The 19978-nt window shown below is 43.5% G+C and overlaps 1 protein-coding gene across 1 annotated transcript in view; it reads right to left on the reverse strand.

Moving 5' to 3' along the window:
* The window catches only part of LRRC6 (leucine rich repeat containing 6), a 52196-nt gene that overhangs the window by 23444 nt on the left and 8774 nt on the right, over nt 1-19978 (reverse strand). The window contains exons 3-8 of the mRNA XM_036233045.1: nt 19245-19322; nt 15050-15222; nt 12382-12581; nt 6815-7006; nt 4260-4337; nt 1594-1659 (exon numbers count right to left, since the gene is read on the reverse strand). Of these exons, the coding sequence (XP_036088938.1) occupies nt 1594-1659; nt 4260-4337; nt 6815-7006; nt 12382-12581; nt 15050-15222; nt 19245-19322 (787 nt within the window). The remainder of the gene's footprint in view (nt 1-1593; nt 1660-4259; nt 4338-6814; nt 7007-12381; nt 12582-15049; nt 15223-19244; nt 19323-19978) is intronic.

Consider the following 19978-nt stretch of genomic DNA (forward strand, 5'->3'; position numbering starts at 1 on the left):
TGCTTATTGCATACCCGCCTGCTTACTGTCTGTCTGGACCGTAAGCTACAGAAGAGCAGTGAGTGTATTTAAAACACACCAGTCACAATCGCCCAGGGCCTGGGATATAGTAGATGTTCTATATTTATTGCATAAAGGCAGGAAGTATACATGAATGCGTGAAGTTAACTTTCCATGTGCTGATGAAGATAACAAGGAATTTCAGCGTCATTAGTTTGGACAGCAGTATGGGACTGGAAGGATTTTACTGCCTAGACAGGAGACACAGCACTCTTTGAAGATGGACACGTACGGCGGCGAGGGAAGCCCTCCTCTGAGGACTGAAGGTTTAGCGGTCGACGGAGCTAAAAGGAGAGGCTTACACACTCATTAAACTCCAGGAATAAGACCTGAAAACAGAACGGACTTAAAAAGGTGTAAGAGAGGAGCCACAAGGGCAGCGTGGGGACATGGAGGAACGGAAGCGAGTCCGCCGGAGAAGAGCAGAGAGCGCTCTGAGGCGGGTGACCGGCAGCACGTGGGCAGGGCTGGCAGGCGTGTGGCAGGGGCAGCGCGGTGTGGGCAGAAGGGGGCCGCGCGCGGACCGGGCCCCTATTCACAATTGCCAAGGGTGGAAAAACCCAAACGCCCATCAACTGGTAAGTGGATGAACAATAAGAGGTGTATCCGTACGGTGTAATATTATTCAGCCATGAAAAGGAAGGAAATGCTGACACATGCTGCCATGTAGATAAACTCTAAAGACATTATATTAAATGAAAGAAGCCAGGCGCAAAGGCCAGATGTGATTACGTTTGTGCGAAATAGCTGGAATCGACACATTTTGCAGAGAGAAAGCAGGTTGGGGGTTGTCGGGGGAGAGGGAAGTGCCTGCTTAATGGGTACAGGGTTTCCCTTTGGGGTGATGAAAATTTTCTGGAAGTAAATAGTGGCAATGGTTGCACGACACTGTGAATTTATTAAACATCGTTGAGTTGCAGACTTGAAATGGTGAGGTTTAAGTTAGGTATATTTTATCACAATTAAAAAAAAAAAAAAAAGCTGGAACTAGGCCCAAGGGCTCCTGTGCGGGCTCCTTGAATCGCTGTGATTACTTTGACAAGACTCCGCCTCTGAAAGCATACCCCGTCCTGGGCAGTTCCAGAATAGTGAGCCTTCTTACTTTACTGGGCTGTGAGAGTAAGTAAAATAGAGCACGTACAACGGCCCTTGAACAGAGAAAGGCTTTATTTGAGTCCCGTCATCGGGATGGGACTCATCATTCATTCGTCCATTCGCGAATTCATTCCTGTACTTACTGAGCAACTACCAGGTGCCAGGAGATGTTTCACGTGTTGGAGGTATAAGGAGGAAGGAACAAACAAAACCAAGTTCCTGCCTTGACCACAAATTTCTAAAAATGCAAGTACATTTATTGTTTGTCAGAAAGAAATCAAAAAGCACGGAGAGGTAGAAATAAGCACCAGGAGAAGAGTAGGTGCTGATTGCTTGTCAACCAATTTTCCTTTCAAAGTGTTTCACAACTCAAGAGCTTGCAATGGAGAACAAAAATGGACAGAAATGCCATTAGAATACACGATAAACTGTCTTTACCTGTACACGGCAAGGTCCAGGATGATCTGGTTACGCTTTTCATCATCTTTCAAAGAGAAGTCAAGTCTAAGGAATAATTCATTTGGAGGAAAAAAACAAAGATGATGTATTTAGTAATACTTTTATAGACAGCCTCATCCCATTATCAGAAGTAAAATTCACAATAATTATATAATAATTTCCAACGACAAACTTATTTTGGTAGCTGGACAATAAAATGTCTACGGTGCTTTAAAAATTTCAACAGAAATGTACGATCTATTCCTGCATTATTTGTCTTCGCGGTGTTTTCATGTGAGAACCTTAAGGTAAATTACAGACAGAAAATGAGCATTGGTGCAGAGATGGAGACATCTGGTGGTTGAAAAGTTCTATTTCATTCGCGTTTTCCAGGAGCAAACTCAAACCCTGGAGTTATTTGTGGAGAACTGAGCGACGTAGGTGTGCCCCTTATCCGGCATCTACTCTTTAATTAAGCTGTAACCTGCCCTGTCTCCTCGCTCCTTGCCTTAGGTTTTTCTTTGCCTTTCGCTGTTGACCTCTGCGCTGCCTTGGGAAATGCTGGGGCACTGCCTGTTACGTCACCTCCATTCTGCAGATGCAGAAACAGGGGCTCGGAGAGGTTGACAGAGCTGGGAAACAAGCCACATGAGCCTTAGAAGGCAGGGTTTCAAAGCCCGAAATCCTTCGCCTACACCCCGAGGCCGGGACCTAGGTGTGACGTCCGTCCTGTCAACATATTAATCGGAAGGACTAAAGGATATAAGCTAAACTGTTTGGGAAAATATAAAACCAGCCACAGATCTGGCTTTTGGCAGTACGTCTGCCCGAGGCGGCCACTCCCCCTGAGGGACTTCAGTTGCTGAAATGACTCATGCATTCAATCGCATCTCAGCTTTTACAGACACTCTCCCCTCTGCCTCGACTGCTGCTCCTCCATCTCCCAGCTGGCCAGCTGCAACTCTCCCTTCATACGTCACTTGAAAGGCAATTCCAGAGGAGTTTTCTATGACAGAGATTGTCGTCATTCCCTACTATTCACTCCCCCTTTCTCCATGGTTGTAGGACCCGATTTTAACTAGAAACGTGGATGTTAAGAATGAAGACTATATTTTCCAGCCTCCCTTGCAGCTAGATGAGGTCATGTGACTTAGTTCTGTGAAGGAAAGGATTATACGGCGCGTCCCAGGAATTTTCCTACAGAGAGGGAGTGTGTACCCTTCCCTCCCTTCATCCTTCTTTATTCAGTGGAGTAGAAGAGATCACAGGAGGCCAAGTGATGAACCGTGGGGGCTCCTGACAAGCTCTTGCACTTGTCCAGGTTTTGTTAACAAAGCATGAGCTCCAGAGGGCACAGTGGAAAGGATGGGGGGTCAGGGGGAGGGGAGAGAAGGTGTCAGATTAGGTGTACAGAGCCATGTGGGAATAAGACTCTGGAGGAGGACCGATGACCAGGAAGGTAAGGAAGGGTGACCGCAGTAGGCGGTAATAGGGGAGGTCATGCGGAATAAGTTCTTCAGGGAATACCCCTAAACAGAATTGGCTTAGAGGCGGGTAAAGTGGTCGGTGTGGTGAGAGGAGTGGTGGTCTCACGAGGGACACAGGGAGCTCTGGGGGTCGCCCCTGAGCCCTGCTGAAGGCTGACGAGAGACATTTTCCCACTAGATTTTCAACCTCCGCGAAGGCGGAAACCCGTCGTATTCACTGCTGTAACCCCAGTGCCCAGCGCCGTGTCTCGCGCTGCCTTCGTGCCTGCTGGACATGGAAGGCGTGTGTGCACGGGGCTGGGGAGGGTGGGATTATAACCTCGATCATGGAAAGCGCCGGAAGTGCGTTAGCACGAGCAAGTCGGACACACCGCCTGTTAGCTAAGTGACCTTGGGCAAGTCAGTTCGCCTCGCTCAGGCTGCGGTTTTGGACCTATGACAAAATAAATAGTGCCTATCACACGAGATTGCCGTGCCGATAAAACGTGGGATGCCTAGCAATGATTCAGGACGGCACCGTCATCATGGTGAACGCATCACAAGTAAAACGATGCAAGTAAACAGATTTTGAGTAATGAAATAAAGGAAAGAAGATTTAGGCCATAGGCTTTTTGGTGTGTATTTTAGGCTGCTTTTTAGTTTTAAATTTTAAGACAGCCAGATAGAATAGATAAGATATTCTTATACTTGAGGATTTCCAGTTTGAATATTTTCCCTCTCTCATTAGCTTCACGGGGGTATTTATATCGATTTCTTTCCTTAGTTCTTGAATGCTTTGTGAATGTGTTCCAGGGTATAAAGTAGACGGGTAGCGATGGAGCAGTATTCTCAGCCAGCCTGTTCACGGCAGAGTCTTAAAAATGCTTAAACACAACAATACCGCATCGGCAACTCTCAGGCATAAAACTGTCGGTGGCCCAAAGTTTCAGGGGATACACATATCGCTAAGGTTTCCATATGTCAAGATCATTTTCCGGATGCCAAGAAGATGAAATATAACGTTATGCACTTGAAAACATAAGAGAGGTTTTGCTTTCAAATATGCACAAACGTCACTCTTGTTAGGGGCATCGGGCTTTTTGAGAGCGGTCAGACGTGTCCCGTGCAGAGCACACCTGCGACCAGAATGACCAACGGCACACGTTCTGCGTCCTCAAGTCCCTGTGCGGCCTCACTTACTTGGGCTCGTTTACGTTGAGGGCTTTTCCGTCTTCAGTGATCAAAGTCCTGGGTGGTTTCACTTTCTTCTTTTTTTCTCTGAAGATTGGCAGTGGATAGGAGCAAGGGGCAGAGGGGAGAGGAAAAATAAAGAGAATATAAAAGTAAGTAATATGTTTGAGAAACTAAGAAAATTATTCCGTTATTTGTGACTATATCACAATTTGCTGTTATGAAGTTCTACTCCTTTCTGGGAATCGACAAGCCAGCCAGACTTCTGTGCGGTTGCATTGATGTCTACACAGTGAAAATGTGACCAAGACAATCTGCCAGATAATTCAATGGGGGGAAAAACCCTTTTTATGAAACAAACACATATTAATATTTCAATAGGTCTATTTTATGCATGGTTAATCCAGATTGCTGTCAAGTCTTCATTCGTGTATACAGCCTCTGCTTTAGTTAAAATTACAATGCTAAAAATGCCAAGTAGAATCTATTCTGTAGAAATAAAAATACCAGAACATAAAGACCTACGTAGAGGATGGCTGTCACAGTATTCTCTGCAGGGACAAAACCCCAGAACTGTCACGAATTCCCACCAATGGAGGAATGACTGGATCAACTGTGGCATGTTCATGCGGTGAAATATTCCGCAGCTATTAAAAAGTGTGTTCGCTCTTTACTTACTGATCTAAAAAGTGACAGAAAATTGCTGATACTGTATTTATTAAGAACAAATATATAAAATATAAGTTCATTTCTTTAAGAGCCCATATCCTGCATTTGAAGAAATGATTCATAGGCTTGTAGATAGTACAAAAAGTTGTGGTGGGATTGACTCAAGCCAGTTAACAACACCTTGAAGGGGTAGGAATAGTTGGAAAATAAATAAAGCAAAGAGGAAAAGTTTCATGGAATAACATGAAAGAAAAACATAGAACATAAGTTCTATATATTTAAAAACATATATAAAACTTAAATAGGCATCTACAGATAAGCTCTAGAAGATCAGATGAATAAATTTGTTTAGATGATGGAATCACAGGCAATTCTTTGCCTTGGATTTCTATTCTTTTAATACAGATTTTATGACAGTTAACTTTACTGTAAAATATAGATTTATTCACACTTTTCTGCACCCTAACCTGGACCCCCAGCTCCAGTAAGTTCATGTTTCTGTGAACCATGTTCCTCTCTGTGAGCCAGGACAATGAAGGGGTATCAGAAGAGGTGAACATCTGAGTGCCCTGCTAGCTGGGTAGACCGCAGTGCACTGGGCAGAGTGAATGGACTTTCATCCAGGTCAGCCATACTATTTTAGGCTGTCATCAGGGAAAAAGTTTATCCTGATTTCAGGTTCAATATAATGTAATTTATATATGTATATACATGTACACATATCTAAATATGTGTACATATGTGTTTGTGTATACATCAGAAATACAGTACAGATCATATAAACATGTACGATTTCCATTTCAAAGGGTTCTTGAGCCTGCAAAGCACTTCTGCATTTATGGCCCATCTGATTCTCCTAACAATACAGTGCATTGGATGGGGCAGGTGTGCTAGCCCCTGATTAGCAGGTGAGAAAACAGAGAGGTCAGGTGCTTGCCAGCATCACACAGAGTAAACAGCAGAGTCACATCGTGAATCCACATTTTCTGATGTTATTCCCATGCTGTTCCCAAAGCACTGAGTGGCCTCTTGGTATACAAATCACTGAATTTTATACATGAGCATTTTAGATAAAATTTGAGTCTCAGTTCTGTACCTCCCTATCTAGTTAATTAATAAAGAAAAATTTTGTAGAAGCAGCAGAGATTTCCAATTGTTTTTCTGCTCTTTTCGGTTCTTCTCTTAGTTGATAACCACGGGGAGAGAGACTGGTTTTCACTTGTGCCCTTGCCACGAGTTGCTGTATTTCAGAGCTAACTGATCACCTTCTGGAGCTCGTGAATTATAAGTATCCTCATAAGTGATACATTTGACATACAGACTTAAGCAATGACACAGAACGGAATGACACAGAGCCTATCTTTAAAAAAGCTTCTCCAAAAATAATAGCTTAAGCATTCCGGCTTCTAACGCATCATCAAATTATATCCAAATAATTCAAATGTGAAAGCATACGGTTAAGTGTTCAAGAGAGTTAGGAAAAGATAATACCTAGAAAATTTATTTCTAATTGTTAATTCTGGAAGTTAAAAGATGCGGAGGAACTCATTCATCTCACCAAGTGGCCTTTTTCTTGGTACCATGACAACCAGCATCTCTAACCCAGGCCATGCCATCGCTCAACACGTTTAAAGTGGTTACAAAACTAAAGATGTGCAAACAAAACCCTACCAAAAATGCCATAGCTCATGATATTCTAAAGAAGGTAGTTTGATATGAATAAATGTTAGTGGAGACAATTCAACACAAAGCTGAACTTAAAAAAAGCAAAGTTCGTGCATGATGGCTAATGAAGCCTGAACACAGATAATGAGGAAAATAGTATGCAGCCGTGAAAACTGAGTCCATAAGAAAGTGTGATCTCCTTCACGATGACAGAGAAAAAAATGGAATACCTTAATCTTTCTTGGTCTTTCCGTTGTTTTTCCACATGTCTAAGAGTTTCCAATCTAGATTCAGGAGTAAACAAAGAGGGCTTGTTCCAGAATCCCAGGTCATCTTCGCTGTCAGCCAGCTTCTTTTTGTTTTGCTCCCCATCTTGCATCCCTTGTGCCTGGAGGTACTCATGATTCTCCAGGGAAGATGAGCTAGGAAAGAACAAAGAGGCACAGCGCACGTAAGACTGATGATGGATGCCTGAGGTTCGTCCTTAACGCTGCTCCTTAAATATCTCACGTATTTTTCTTAGATTATCTTCTTACCTTGACGAAATGTGCCTAAAACAGAGCGAAGCTGAGCCAAGCTGGAGGAAATGACAGCCATGGCATTGGGACAGGCTCTTTTCCTCTGTCACCTAGACGACCGCAGGACTCAGATCTAAGGGATCACACACCTGGCCGGTGTGAGTTACCTGGAGAGCTTTATAAAAAGTAGAGATTCCTGGGCTCCCACCAGAGTGTCTATTCAGCAGATTTGAGGTAAAGCCCAGGAATCTGTGTTTTACAATATTTTGCAGGAGGTACTGATGATCAGATAAACTCAGGGCCCTCTGAGACTTAGCAAGACCCCCATCTCCCGTCCTGCATCCCTCAATCCCACACTCTTCACTGCTCCTGAAGGCTCGTTCTAACAGGAAAACAAAATCATATTAATCCCAGGTTCTCTTCTGATTCTCTAGCTCCAAAATTCCCTAGTGGGGCGTGTGAAATTCCCCATGGTATAGTCTCTATCTACTCCATTTTTCATGGATAACTTCTGGTGTTTTAGCTTTATATGGTAACAGTCCTCTATTCTCTTTTTTATTTATGCTTTGTGGATTGTAAGAGAATTAAATAATGTCTCTATGTGGCTTCGAATGGATATTACATGAGATATTCAACATTTGTTCAACACAGATTCAAGAAATACTTATCGAGCATCTTCTGTGTGCCAGGCACCAGAGATACAACCCTATTCAAGGCAGACGACAGTTCCTTCAGGAGATTCTATTCTAGCACAGAGAAAATGACATCATTCAAATGGTAAACACTGGGAACAGCCTCTTTCCTCTGACCTTGCTCTAGAAAATATGCTCTGTTACATAATGATACTAAATGAAAGAATTCACATGGGCTACTCATCCCCGCTGTACCCCGTCTCACTGGGCCTCTTCAGGTTCTTCCTGCCTACAGAAATTTGGGCCCGGGAGGATGGATAGGGAGAAGCAGGCAAATAACTCCTGTGAGGATGATGCTATTAAACCTTGGCTGTTGGTACCTTCTCTGGGGCCGATGCCCAGTTTCTGGCTTTCTCCTGTGAGCACAATTGTTGGTTCTTGTTGGCCCTCAACAAGGGCTCTCCAAGTACACTGTCTCCTACCAGAGTGATCAATGCACTACCTGGCTTGTTACCTGTGATAATCCCTCAGCTTCGGCCTTTGACGATCCACCCCACAGTCTCTTATTGCCGGCACACGCTTAGGGAGCATCTGCTCAAGACAGCTCAAGTGCAGCTCCTTCTACCGCGTGTCCTTGGCCTATGAGATATCCTCAAAGCCTCACCATGCCAAACGCCTGACATGTCAGCTGCTTCCACCGATGCCCCCCTTCCCGACCCTTCTACTCGTAGGCTATTCTAGGCCACATTCCATCTTTTCATTCTCCAGGCTGGAAGCGGGCTCTGTCTAATCAAGAGACGAAACGTTCAGCTCCCCTTCTTGAGCCCCTAAACCTCTGTGGTGTTTCTTCCTGCAGCAGAAGAGCAGCCGCTTGCTCTTCGCCAACTACGTCAGCGAGTCACTGTTTCAGGGAGTCTCCTCCAGATGTCTAGGTTTCTGTTCATATAGGCCAAATGGAGTGAAGCGGGGTGGGGGGGGGGGCGGGGAGTGATGGCTGAGGGACAGTCAGTCCCGGGAGGGAAGCAAGTAGGCTCTGTAAGGAACCCACCTGTCTGCTTCCACTAAAATGCAAAGAACAGATCTTTCTAAATGCTTGGAAACTTTTCTAAGCCAAGGATAAGGAGTGATTCCCAACATATTTTGTGTGCCTATTATAACTGATATGAAACACTAGGAAAAAATACAATAAAAAAAGATAATATAGCATAAACTCATTTATAAACTAGGTTAAATATTATTTTAAAATATTAGCAAAATGAATGTAGCAATGCATTGAAAATATATCATATAGGCAAAAATATTGCATATGAACAAAAATGTATCATACAGACAAAGTGAGTTTATTCTAAAAAGTCAAGGATGGTTTAATATTGGAAAATCTATTAATATGATTTTACACATTAACAGGAAAACATGATTATCTCAATAGATTCAGAAAAAGCATTTAATAAAAATCCAGTATCTGTGATGATAAAAGCTCTTATCAAGTAGGAATAAAAAAAACTTACTTAACTCTACCAAAACCCACAACAAACATTATATTTAATGATGAAAAACTGGAAACATTCTTTTTAAAGTCAGGAACAAGATACATACATACATACATACATACATATATATATATGTATGTGTATATATATATCTATGTATATATGTATATATATACTTATATATACACATAAGATATATTTATATACATACAAGATATATAGAGATAGATATAAGAGATATATATAGATATAGATATAGATATATAGAACAAGATATCTATATCTACATATATATATCTTACTGATGTTATTCCATACTGAAAGTCTTACCAAGCACCATAAGGGAAATATAAAGCAGAGGTAGAAGAATTAGAGAAAAAATTTTAAGTTGTTGTTTAGAAAAAATGTTTTCCTACCTAGTAAAGATAATGCACAGGCTAACTATTGCATCTTTTTAAAAAGTTCAGCAAGATTGCTTAATATCAGTGTATAGAAATCATCTGTCTCCTTATACATCAGAAAGAACCAATTACAAGTCTATTTTTAAAATCCCATTCCACAAGATATTTATAAATAAAACTAATAAAACATGGTGTGAGACTTTTACAGAGAAAACGACAAAACCTTCCTGAAGGGCTCAGAGGTCTAACTAAATAGACAGGGCTATTTATAAATAGTTCAGCAAGGAAAGAACCAATGTCATGAAGATGTTAACTTTCCCGAAATTAACATATAAATTAAATGCAATTTCGATCAAAATTACAGTGGGGATTTGAGGGGGAATTTGAATGGCAGATTCTAAAATTCTTACAGTAAAGTGAAAAACTAAGAAGAGCCAAGATAATTTTGAATATTGAGACTATCTCTCACCAGATATCAAGATTTCCCATAAGTCTATAGGAATTAAAACCACGTGGAGGTGCTCCCTGGAACAATCTAAGGCAGTGGTACCTAACCTTTTAGGCACCGGGGACCGGTTTGCCTATGAGAATCTGATGCCTGATGATCCGAGGTGGAGCTGAGGCGGCGATGCTGGTGCTGGGAGCCGCTGCAGATGCAGATGAAGCTTCGCTCCCTTGACCTCTGCTCACCTCCTGCTGCGCAGCCCGGTTCCTAACAGGCCATGGATCAGAACCAATCTGAGGCCCAGGGGTTGGCAGACTCCTGGTCTAGGGAACCCAGAAATGTACCCATGAACACACAAGTAGAGGGCATATGGTAAGGGTGGCATTAAAGGTCAGTGGGAGAACATCGCCACCTTAATAAATGGTGCAGAGACCACTGGTTATCCATGTGGGAAATGATTAGTGCCCCGCGCCTACACCGTCGTCAAAAGTTAGTTCCAGATAGCTAAGTATGACACTGGAGTAATGAAAATGTTCATAAACAGCACCAAAGAGTGCAAAGCTAAGCTTAACTACACGGATATTTCCGAATTCTATAAAACACAAGCACTTTTTAACATTAAAGATGAGTCATGACTGGAAATAGATATTTGCAAAGCAAGTAACTACAAAAGAACTTTCATCCAGAACATAAAAGATCTATAAGTCAATAAGAAAAAATTTGCAACTCACTTAAATAGGCAGAAGACCGGAAGAGAACCAAAACAGAAGAAATTTGAAGAGCCAACATCCATAAGAAGATATTCAAACTCACTAGTAATTCTAGAAACACAAATTAAACATCAGGTGCTCTTCAACAGCCAACTTGACTGGCCAACGTTTTAAAATATCACATTATCCAGTACTCTCCTATACTGTTGATACATGAGTATAAATTAAAATACTTTAGAAAACAAGTGGGTAATTAATGCATATAATGCTGGAAAGATGTTAATAACTGATGTGGCCACGTCACTACTGAATACCCTGGAGAAATTTCACACCTGCACAAGGAGACACGTGCAACATTGTCTGAATACACAGAAGAAGGAAAGCAACCCAAATGGCCACGCGAGGAGGGCTGGCTACACTGGGGTGGACGTTCAGTCGGCAGCCTCCAGGAGGGCCGCGCAGGTGGCGGGAGCCGGTGCGCGCTCCGATCAGGGCCGACGAATCACTAGCTGTTAGATACTGTGAGCATCACCTCTGCGATCCATCGCGATTTATTCGTCCAACAGATTCCACAGTTAGACCGAAGGAACTAGGGCTAAGCCTCTTCACACGCATAAATCTCAAAAACACAACGTTGAACACAAAGCTGGGCAGTAGAAAGATAATCATTCCTGCTTAAAAAAAAAAAAAATGCAACAAACTACTCTTGTCCAGGAGGCGTAACGACATAGTAAGTGTGTTAAAAAACATGAATGGATCAACACACACGAAACGCACACTGACTGCGGGACGGCAGGAGCTGCTGGGCACGAAGGCAGAGAGGGACGGTGAGGGCTGCTCAGGGATGACGTTTTATTTCTTATTTTGTAGAAGATCCAAAGCCAACGATGCAGACTATTGACATTTGTGAAATCTGGATGGTGGAGCTATAGTTGCCTATTTATTTTTTTTAACATTTCTGTTTGTCTGGAAATTTTATAACATGATTTTCTTGAGTTTAAGAAGTGCTGTTATCAAAATATTTAAAGCTTTTACTTTGAAATCAAATGAAATCAAATCAACTGACTATAGATGCAATTCACTTAAACAAGCATAAAAAAATCATGTTTGTAAAAAAAAACCCATTAGAGGCTTATTAATCACATTAAAAATATATTCATTATATAATTCACAAAATAAGGCATTTTATGATGCAATCAAAAGTATTCAATTTATAATTATGCGACTTGCATTTAACATTTCTAAAATATTCCTACTTTACAAATCAAAGTGTACACCTGTTAATTCATCTTTACGGTGCATCTTTGAGAGAGATTTTTGTCGGAGGATAAGTTTAGATGCAAATTAAAATAGCAAGTTTACAAAGACATTTTTTCTAAGGGAAGAAAGCCTCACGGAATTGTCACAGATAGTGGGGCACTCACAGTCTTCCCCCCAAATCCACATACTAATATATTCTCCCAATTAATCGTCTGGAATACAAATGATACTATGAGCACCTTAGGAAAAGAGCAGCTTGCTGCTCCGAACAGAAGTTAACTCAAAAGCGAACTCTCACAGCGCACACACAGAACGACGGCGACGTCCGCGCACCCACCTACCAACGTCCGCCGGCGCCTGGGCGACCTTCCTCCGGCTCTTCCTCACGCTCCTCCTGCAGCCTCCGCTGAGCTTCTTCCTTGTCTTTGGCTCGTCTCAGGAAGTACGCTTCCTCTTGCTCTCTGATTTGCTGTTCAATTACTGGGAAGTCCTGTAATGCCTGAATCCTTTCGGAACGTTCTATTTCTTTACCATCCAACCACTTTGATAAAAAAACAACCGGTACAGAACAATTATTCGAAATTGTCATTTGAATCTGCACCACATTGACTTCGAGGGGAATATTTTAAACTTAGAAATAAGTTTAAGCACCAAAATGATATGGAATTAAAAGCAGCATACTTAATGGGAACAGCAGAAACTTTGATCTAAGTCAATGTTTATTTCATACGATTAACAGTTTGCAAACCGTTTTTACTGATAATAATAAGTAGGTCCTCTGTTGAAACCAATCACTAATGAATGACAAGCTCTCGAAATATACTACTTTCATAACTACTCACTAGACCAAGGATTCGATGCCCCAAGTCAAACCGTAGCTCTAAAGTATAATGATGACCCTTGCCACACACTCTTTATAAGGGCCTTATCCACAACACAGAACTGGGCTCTAATAAATATATAAACCCACTTTTTACCCTTCTGTATTATTAATTGTTATGGTCACTGTTTATATTGGTATTTTTATAGCGATTTTTGAAATTGAAATATTCAAATAAAAACATCAATATAAATTCTGAAGTTTAAAACTACCAGTTTAAAGATACCTATTTATTACCCAGCCTATCCTACAAAAAGAGATGAGGTATTTAGAAAGGTGTGGTAGGCGGAAAAATGCCCCTCCTCCCAAAACTGGACATGCTCAAATTCCCATGAATATTACCTTATATGGCAAAAGGGACTACAGATGCGATTAAGAGTAGGGTGGCCCCCAATCCAATATGACTGGTGTCCTTATAAAAAGAATGCCGTGGGAAGAGACAGAGACACAGAGGACCACCGTGTGAAGGTAAAGAAGGTAAAGGCAGAGATAGGGATGCTTCTGCACGCCAAGGGACATCAAACATGGCCAGCGGCCACCAGACACTGGGCGTGGAGCGTGGAAGTCTCCTCACAGCCCTCAGAAGGAATCAGCCCTGCTGCCTACGCCTTGATCTTGACCTTCCAGGCTCCAGAACAATGGGACAATGAACCTCTAGTGTTTAAGACATCCAGTTGGCGGCACTTCCGTAGGGTAGCTTCAGGAAAATAACCCATCTGTTAACACAATTCCTTCCAAGTAGGTCACAAGCTTTCAATAAAATGGTAATTAAGAGTCTAAAGTTTATCGACCTATTTTTAAACAATAGTAAACACGTTTATGAAAAGCTATTTTTCAAAGAGAGGCGGCTGCCTAATGGAAGAGCCGAATCAGAGTCGTCTACTAACAGTATCATCGGCTTGAAAACCTCATTCTGGGGGCTGCACGTTAACCTGGAGAGGGAGTGGCGGGGGTGGCACAGTGTGCCCGAGGCGCCGTCAGGTGCGCCGCCAGGTGTGAATCCCACCTGAGCTGCTTGCCAGGTAGGTGAGCCCCAAACAGACGCTCTGGCCCCCTCACGTCCGCAGGGCCGTCACACCACGGGGCCCGTTTCCGTGATGCTCTGGTTCCCGGCAGTTCGTTTTCTAAGGAAGTCCCTGCGCAGTGATGATCGACCTGGATTATGTTCGAGCTAACTGAGCGTGTATTCTAAACACACATTCTACGCTCGATTACTGAGTCACTCATTCTCTTAGAGAAATTTAAATGAGAAGAAATGTGACCCATGATCCCAGAAATTTCAACTACATGGAGCCCAGCAGTCTGAAAGCCGGTGTCCTCTGAGGATTAAGCCGAGGCATCTGGGCATTCTCCCAGAGGCGTGGGGCCTCGTGCAGGCCGGGGACTCTTGGAATCACGTGAAAATTAACATTACGACTTTAATACGCTCAGGTATATGATTTCTCTAGAAACCGTATGCTTTTCCCTAGTTCCGAAACTATCAGATTAGGCGAGCTGTGGCCTAAGAGGCCAACGCAGGGAGTAGTGGAGCTGGAAGGAGCCCCTGGACCAGCAGCGTCAGCATCACCTGAGAGCTTGTCTGACATGCAAAGTCTTGGTTGTCATGTCAGACGCACCGAACCAGAAGCTCTGGGGGTGGGCCCAGCAAACACGACCAAGGATTCCAACACATACCAGAGTCTGAGAACCGCTAACTTAGAGAACGAGTTGACAGGAAGCAACAATAAAATACCAATAATTACAAAAGCACAGTATTTAAGACTATGAAATACAAAAAGTACATACCGCTGTAGCCATCACAAACTCCCTAAGCTTTTGTTTTGCTATTAGAAATGCGGAATGATTTTCAAAGCAACAATTTGAACTCATTAAGAAATAGTCAAGTTAAGCTCTGTGTGTTCCCGATGAGAAAGGAGAGAAGTATGCAATTTATTTTTCCGAGATTTATTAAAACGATTAAAACAATTTTAAAGGCTCAGTAAGTCAAAGAATTGGTTCTGCTTCTCTGGAATATTTCATTCTCTGAAGCAACATGTTCTGTGACAATGCTGTGGGTAAACTGGGAATCACTGCAGTTGCTGGTTTCCATTATCCTGAGATGCCCGCATCTTTGGAACAAGCAAGCATACCTTTAGCTGGTGAAGAGTAGCCACCACGAACTGCCTGTAGCCATCGAAGTCTGCACATGGGTTTCCCATGAGAAACAGCTCCTTCAGGTGGATGTTGTGCTGAAGGCTTTTAATGCTGCTCAGCTCGCCAATGAAATTTACAGTCAAGTCAAGTTTTGTCAGCTCTTCACATCCTGCGGAGAGAAGTGAAAAGCAAAAAAAAAAAAATTCACATTGGCAATAAAACGTATGCATTAAAGCAGCAACGGTTGCCATGTTTTAAGTCTGCTGATTAATAGCGTTGCTTGCGGACTCCTATCTATCTCCCTCACGTCCTTGCTCTGTGACCTTAGGAAAGTTATGAGCCTCAGCCGTCTCGTCTATAGAATCTTAACAGTACTGGGACCCAATTCGGGGGGTCGTTGTGAAGAGAGCACCAGGCGAGGCAGGTAAAGCACTGGGCACAGCGCCTTCCACCCAGGGAGCTGCCGTAACTGGCAGCTAGGATCACAGGCAGCCCAGTGAGCGCTCTTCTCACTGTGGCTTCTCAGGCGATGCACCCACAGGGGAAGGAGGGTGCTTGGTGTTGCGGGAGCAGAGTGTGCAGTTTTTCTCTGTGAATTAAGGAAGAGTTGACCTGGTTTGTACCGAAGCCCCTGTGGCGAGGCTCACGTGAGGCTGTCTCTCCCTGTGACTGGCTCACGCTTGTTGGCTTGACTTGGCAGAATCTGCAAACTTTAGTAACTCGAGAGTCATCTCAAGCTGACGACCCAGCTTCACCTTGCTCTGTACTCATTTCTTCAGACTTCTACACACTCCGCTCTTCACATGTGCTTCCCGATTATACACTGCTTTTCTGTCATCGTTTTGTGGCTATATAGCTTAAGGGTGAGTGTTGGCTCCTGATGCAGTAAGCTCACCAAAATGAACCTGATTCGGATTGGTTCACAGCTCTGCAACCATGTCACCTTTGGCAAAGTTATTCTCATTTCTGAAGGCTACAGATGGTGGAACGGATTTTATTGAATGACAGCGTTCTCTCCTCATTACCCTTTCTTGATTCCGGCACCTGACTCCACCTTCTCTAGGATTCCGTGTTTTCTCCCCATCCGGTCACATCGCAAGCCAGTCTCTCCCAAATAGGCTCGCTCTGCCTCAGCGCTTCCAGACTGAGCGGACGCCCACAGCAAAGACAGCCCTCGCCCTGCTCACGCTGACACCCTGCTTTCGGTTCTCCTCCCGCGTGGGTTCCCTCTTCGCCCTGCTCGCTCTCACGCCTCTTCCTGGGTGTCGCGTGAGGGTGCCTCTCTCCCTTTCCCAGGCCCGACTCCCCGCGTCAGGCTGCCTTTCCACGATGGCGCCACGCTGGCTGTGCTCAGGTTGTGACACCCATGGTTGAATCCAGGTCTGCCCAGCCGAGAGCCCCTTGAGCTGACACACTAGAAGGTCTCTTGGCCAATGTTAGCCATTTGTTAATAACATCATGATCGCCTTAAAATTCTTGAGCTATAGCTCTGTGGAATACAATTTTGGGTCTATAAGTATAAGCAGTTGTAGTGACACCTGTCTGATGGGTGGGCCCAGTGCTGGTCCTGCCTGTGATTCATGGCAAGGCCGGAGAGAGCCAGACTGGCCTGGAGGAAGCAGGGAGGAAGAGCGGCCCGAGGTCAGATGTGGGTCAGCACAGATGAGTGCCACCTCTCCTCCCAACAAATGCTAATTCCAAACACCAGTCGCCATAAACGGGTCCACATCCCATAACTCATTATGAGACCCCATTACGTGATATAAAAACACAAGCGGCGTGGGTAGAAGGAAATAGAGAACCTTGGGGGCTGTGCGAGAGGCCGAAACCTGCATCTTCCACATCGGGAAGTCAACAGATGAAGCCGGAAATGAGAATATCAATAAACAGCAGACAGAGCACCGCCTGAAACACCGCTAGAAACACACAGCAGGACGAGGCGGGTGGGGAGCGGTCGGTCACCTCCGGGGCAGGGTTAGGGGTCCGCGGGCACTGACAAAACACGGCCGCTTCCAGCATCAGTACAGAGAGCGCTCTGACGTTTGAAGCTGCGTATTGTATTACTAGAGTAAACATACTGATCATTAATAAGACGGATATCCAAAATGTACAAAAACAAACACTTTTCTATACTCTAGATTCTGTCACATAGGTGAGGAAAATTCAGTAACTTCACATCTTCAAAAACAATCAAATAAATGAAAAGGGACAATAAAATTTCTATTTCTATTAAATTGGTAAAAACAGAGATTAAATTCTGAAAAAAACGGCATGCTATAAGATAACGATTATTCTCTTTAGTATTCAACCTGACAGTACATGAACTAGGCTTTGAAATGTTTCTACCCCCGGGTCCAGAATTTCATTTGGATACATCAACTGAAAACAGGTAATTTGTACAAAGCTGTTCAGAACAGTTCTGTTCATGAGCAAACATAATTAAAAACACTTCAAGCACCAAACAGTAAGGACTTATTTCAAAAAACATCAATATACTTGGAAATTCGGTCATTAAATTATAAAAATGTGGACTCAGCCACTATACGAATGAATATGAAATTACACATGAATGTAAATAGAATTAATTAAGTTTATATTTCTATATCTGTGGGTTTGCTTTAGACTGGAAAAAAAATGTTAGGTGGATTTTATGAAATGTGAAAGATATATTTGGAGTACTACAACTTATATATACATTTTATTTATATTTATACGTATTTTAAATTATACTGAGATTTACTTAAGCAGGTGAGCTGAATCTATCTTCTGTCACCTTGAACCTTTAAACTTAAGCAAAAAGTGCGCATCTGACAGCAGATAAGACGTGTATCCCCCCCCCCCCCCCCCCAAAAAAAAAACACATCCTCAGACTGCGCAGCGCCCAGTGCATCCAAACCAAGACCTGGAAGGTGGACACAAGGAAGCCGCGCCAGGTAAAGGGCCTGAGATGGGTTATGGACGCCGATTCCTAAAGCTGAGAAAGACAACAGTGACGATGCCGCCCCCTAGTGGTGGACGGCCAGAACACACCGCAAAAATAGAACTTTCCCCAACCTTTTGGATGCTCTCTTAAAAATAACAAGCTCTAGACAAGCCAATCAAGAGTGAGAGTTTTTAATGATTCCTTTGGCATTTCAGATTGGCACTTTACTACCACAAAGCACGGGCACTGAGCACACTGCTGTTCCGTCCGTTCGCAGGAGAACACGGTGACGGGGCCGTGGAGTGGGAGCTGGGGGCGGACAAGCACGCGGCTCCTGATGAGAAAAACGCCAGTCGCGGAAGAGTCGTCTCAATTCCGGCACCGATGACAGGTGTGGGGCTCTGGCAGTTTCAGGTTTTGAAGATGAGAATTTTAGATGTATGATGAATATTTATGTCTTTGGTGATATGTAACTTTGATAGTCACTGGAATACCAATTTCTACACTAGGGGGTAAATCGGCCAAAATCTACCATAGCCTAAGTAAAATCCTCCTAATTTTAGCTCCTGGCAGATGGGAGTGGGGTGGGGAGACCAGCTTGTCTGCCTCTGCTCGGTGCCCCTTCGCTCGGAAGCGATGCCTGCCCGCCGTCCTGGCCACTCGCACAGAGCCCACAGCAGCCCTGCCCGCCAGGCGAGAGGCTGGAGGGGCAAACGCCACCTCACAACTGCAGAAGCGCCCGCACCAGCCCCTAATCAACTAAAACCAAATCCTCTGATTATGAAAAGACACTGAGCGTTACCAGACATGTAGCAAAAAATAACAGCACAAAATAGAAGCCTCCAAGTAAAACAGGACACCTTCCGGGACACGGCACAATAAGGCAAAGAAGAGGTTTCCATCCGGAATGCAGGTTAGCAGGCACAGAAGATCAATCTGGTGCAACCAAAGTATGCATTGAAGTTTGAGGAGAGAGGAGAGAAAACAGAGCTGATGGCTGTCTATGACCTTGGTCGTGGTGATGGCTTCACAGGTGTGTGCATATATCCAAACTCACCTGCGTGCATTAAGTACATGTGGGTTTTTGTATGTCAATTATACCTCAATAAAGCTATTATTTAAAAAAAGAATAATTGTGCTCCAAAGGACGCAATCAAGAAAAGTGACAAGAAAACCCGCAAAATGGGAGAATATATTGTTTAAGCAATTCTGTTTAAATCAAATTGTAAAACTTATTTTTAATTCACAAGAAAACAAAAAACTCTTACCTTCCAAATTTTCAATTTTTTCAATGTTGTTTAAAGCTAAATTCAAATATTCGAGTTCCTTGAGTTTGCTGACATTTTCTGAAATATATAAATAATGTAATTAACCTTTGAGACCAAAGACATTTTTACATAATCTACTGTGACGATGATAAAGAGAATCTCAGAACTATGGCTCTCCGAACCATGTTGCTTTTTCAAATCTATACCTACCTGTACATCACACACTGTTGGTTACCTACACAGAATCCATTTCTCCCTCTGCCCTCCCTAATGGAAGCCAGTTCTGCTCATGTCTGTACCCGGCCCGGCTTAACCAAGCTGGGCCAGTGCATGGCAATCCCATGTCCCTTGCTAGTGACAGCTCAGGAGCTTGGGCTTAGGCCAGCCAGCCCATGGCAAGCTCCTGGCAACCACGTGATGCAGGCGAGGACATGCACACCATCGCTCCCAGCCAGATGGAGAGGTAAGACCTGTATTCCATGCTTGGGGATTTCCTTTCTTTTTTTTCCCGCTGGATGTTAAAAAGGGAGGCAGTAGTATCCCTACTGATACTCACCAGGAGGGAACTGGCTCTAGGACAAAGCCCATCGTGGCTGGCGGAGCAGAGAGAAGGAATCGACCAACCAAGAGATGGAGCCTGCCCTATCTCTAGACTAACGGCTGGGTAAGACATTAGATGTTCTTACTGGAAGACCCAATCCACATTGAGTTGGGTTTTCCTTTACTTGAAGCCC

This window comes from Rousettus aegyptiacus, unplaced genomic scaffold (genome assembly GCF_014176215.1).
Source record: "Rousettus aegyptiacus isolate mRouAeg1 unplaced genomic scaffold, mRouAeg1.p scaffold_m13_p_15, whole genome shotgun sequence".
In the NCBI taxonomy this organism is placed as follows: Eukaryota; Metazoa; Chordata; class Mammalia; order Chiroptera; family Pteropodidae; genus Rousettus; species Rousettus aegyptiacus.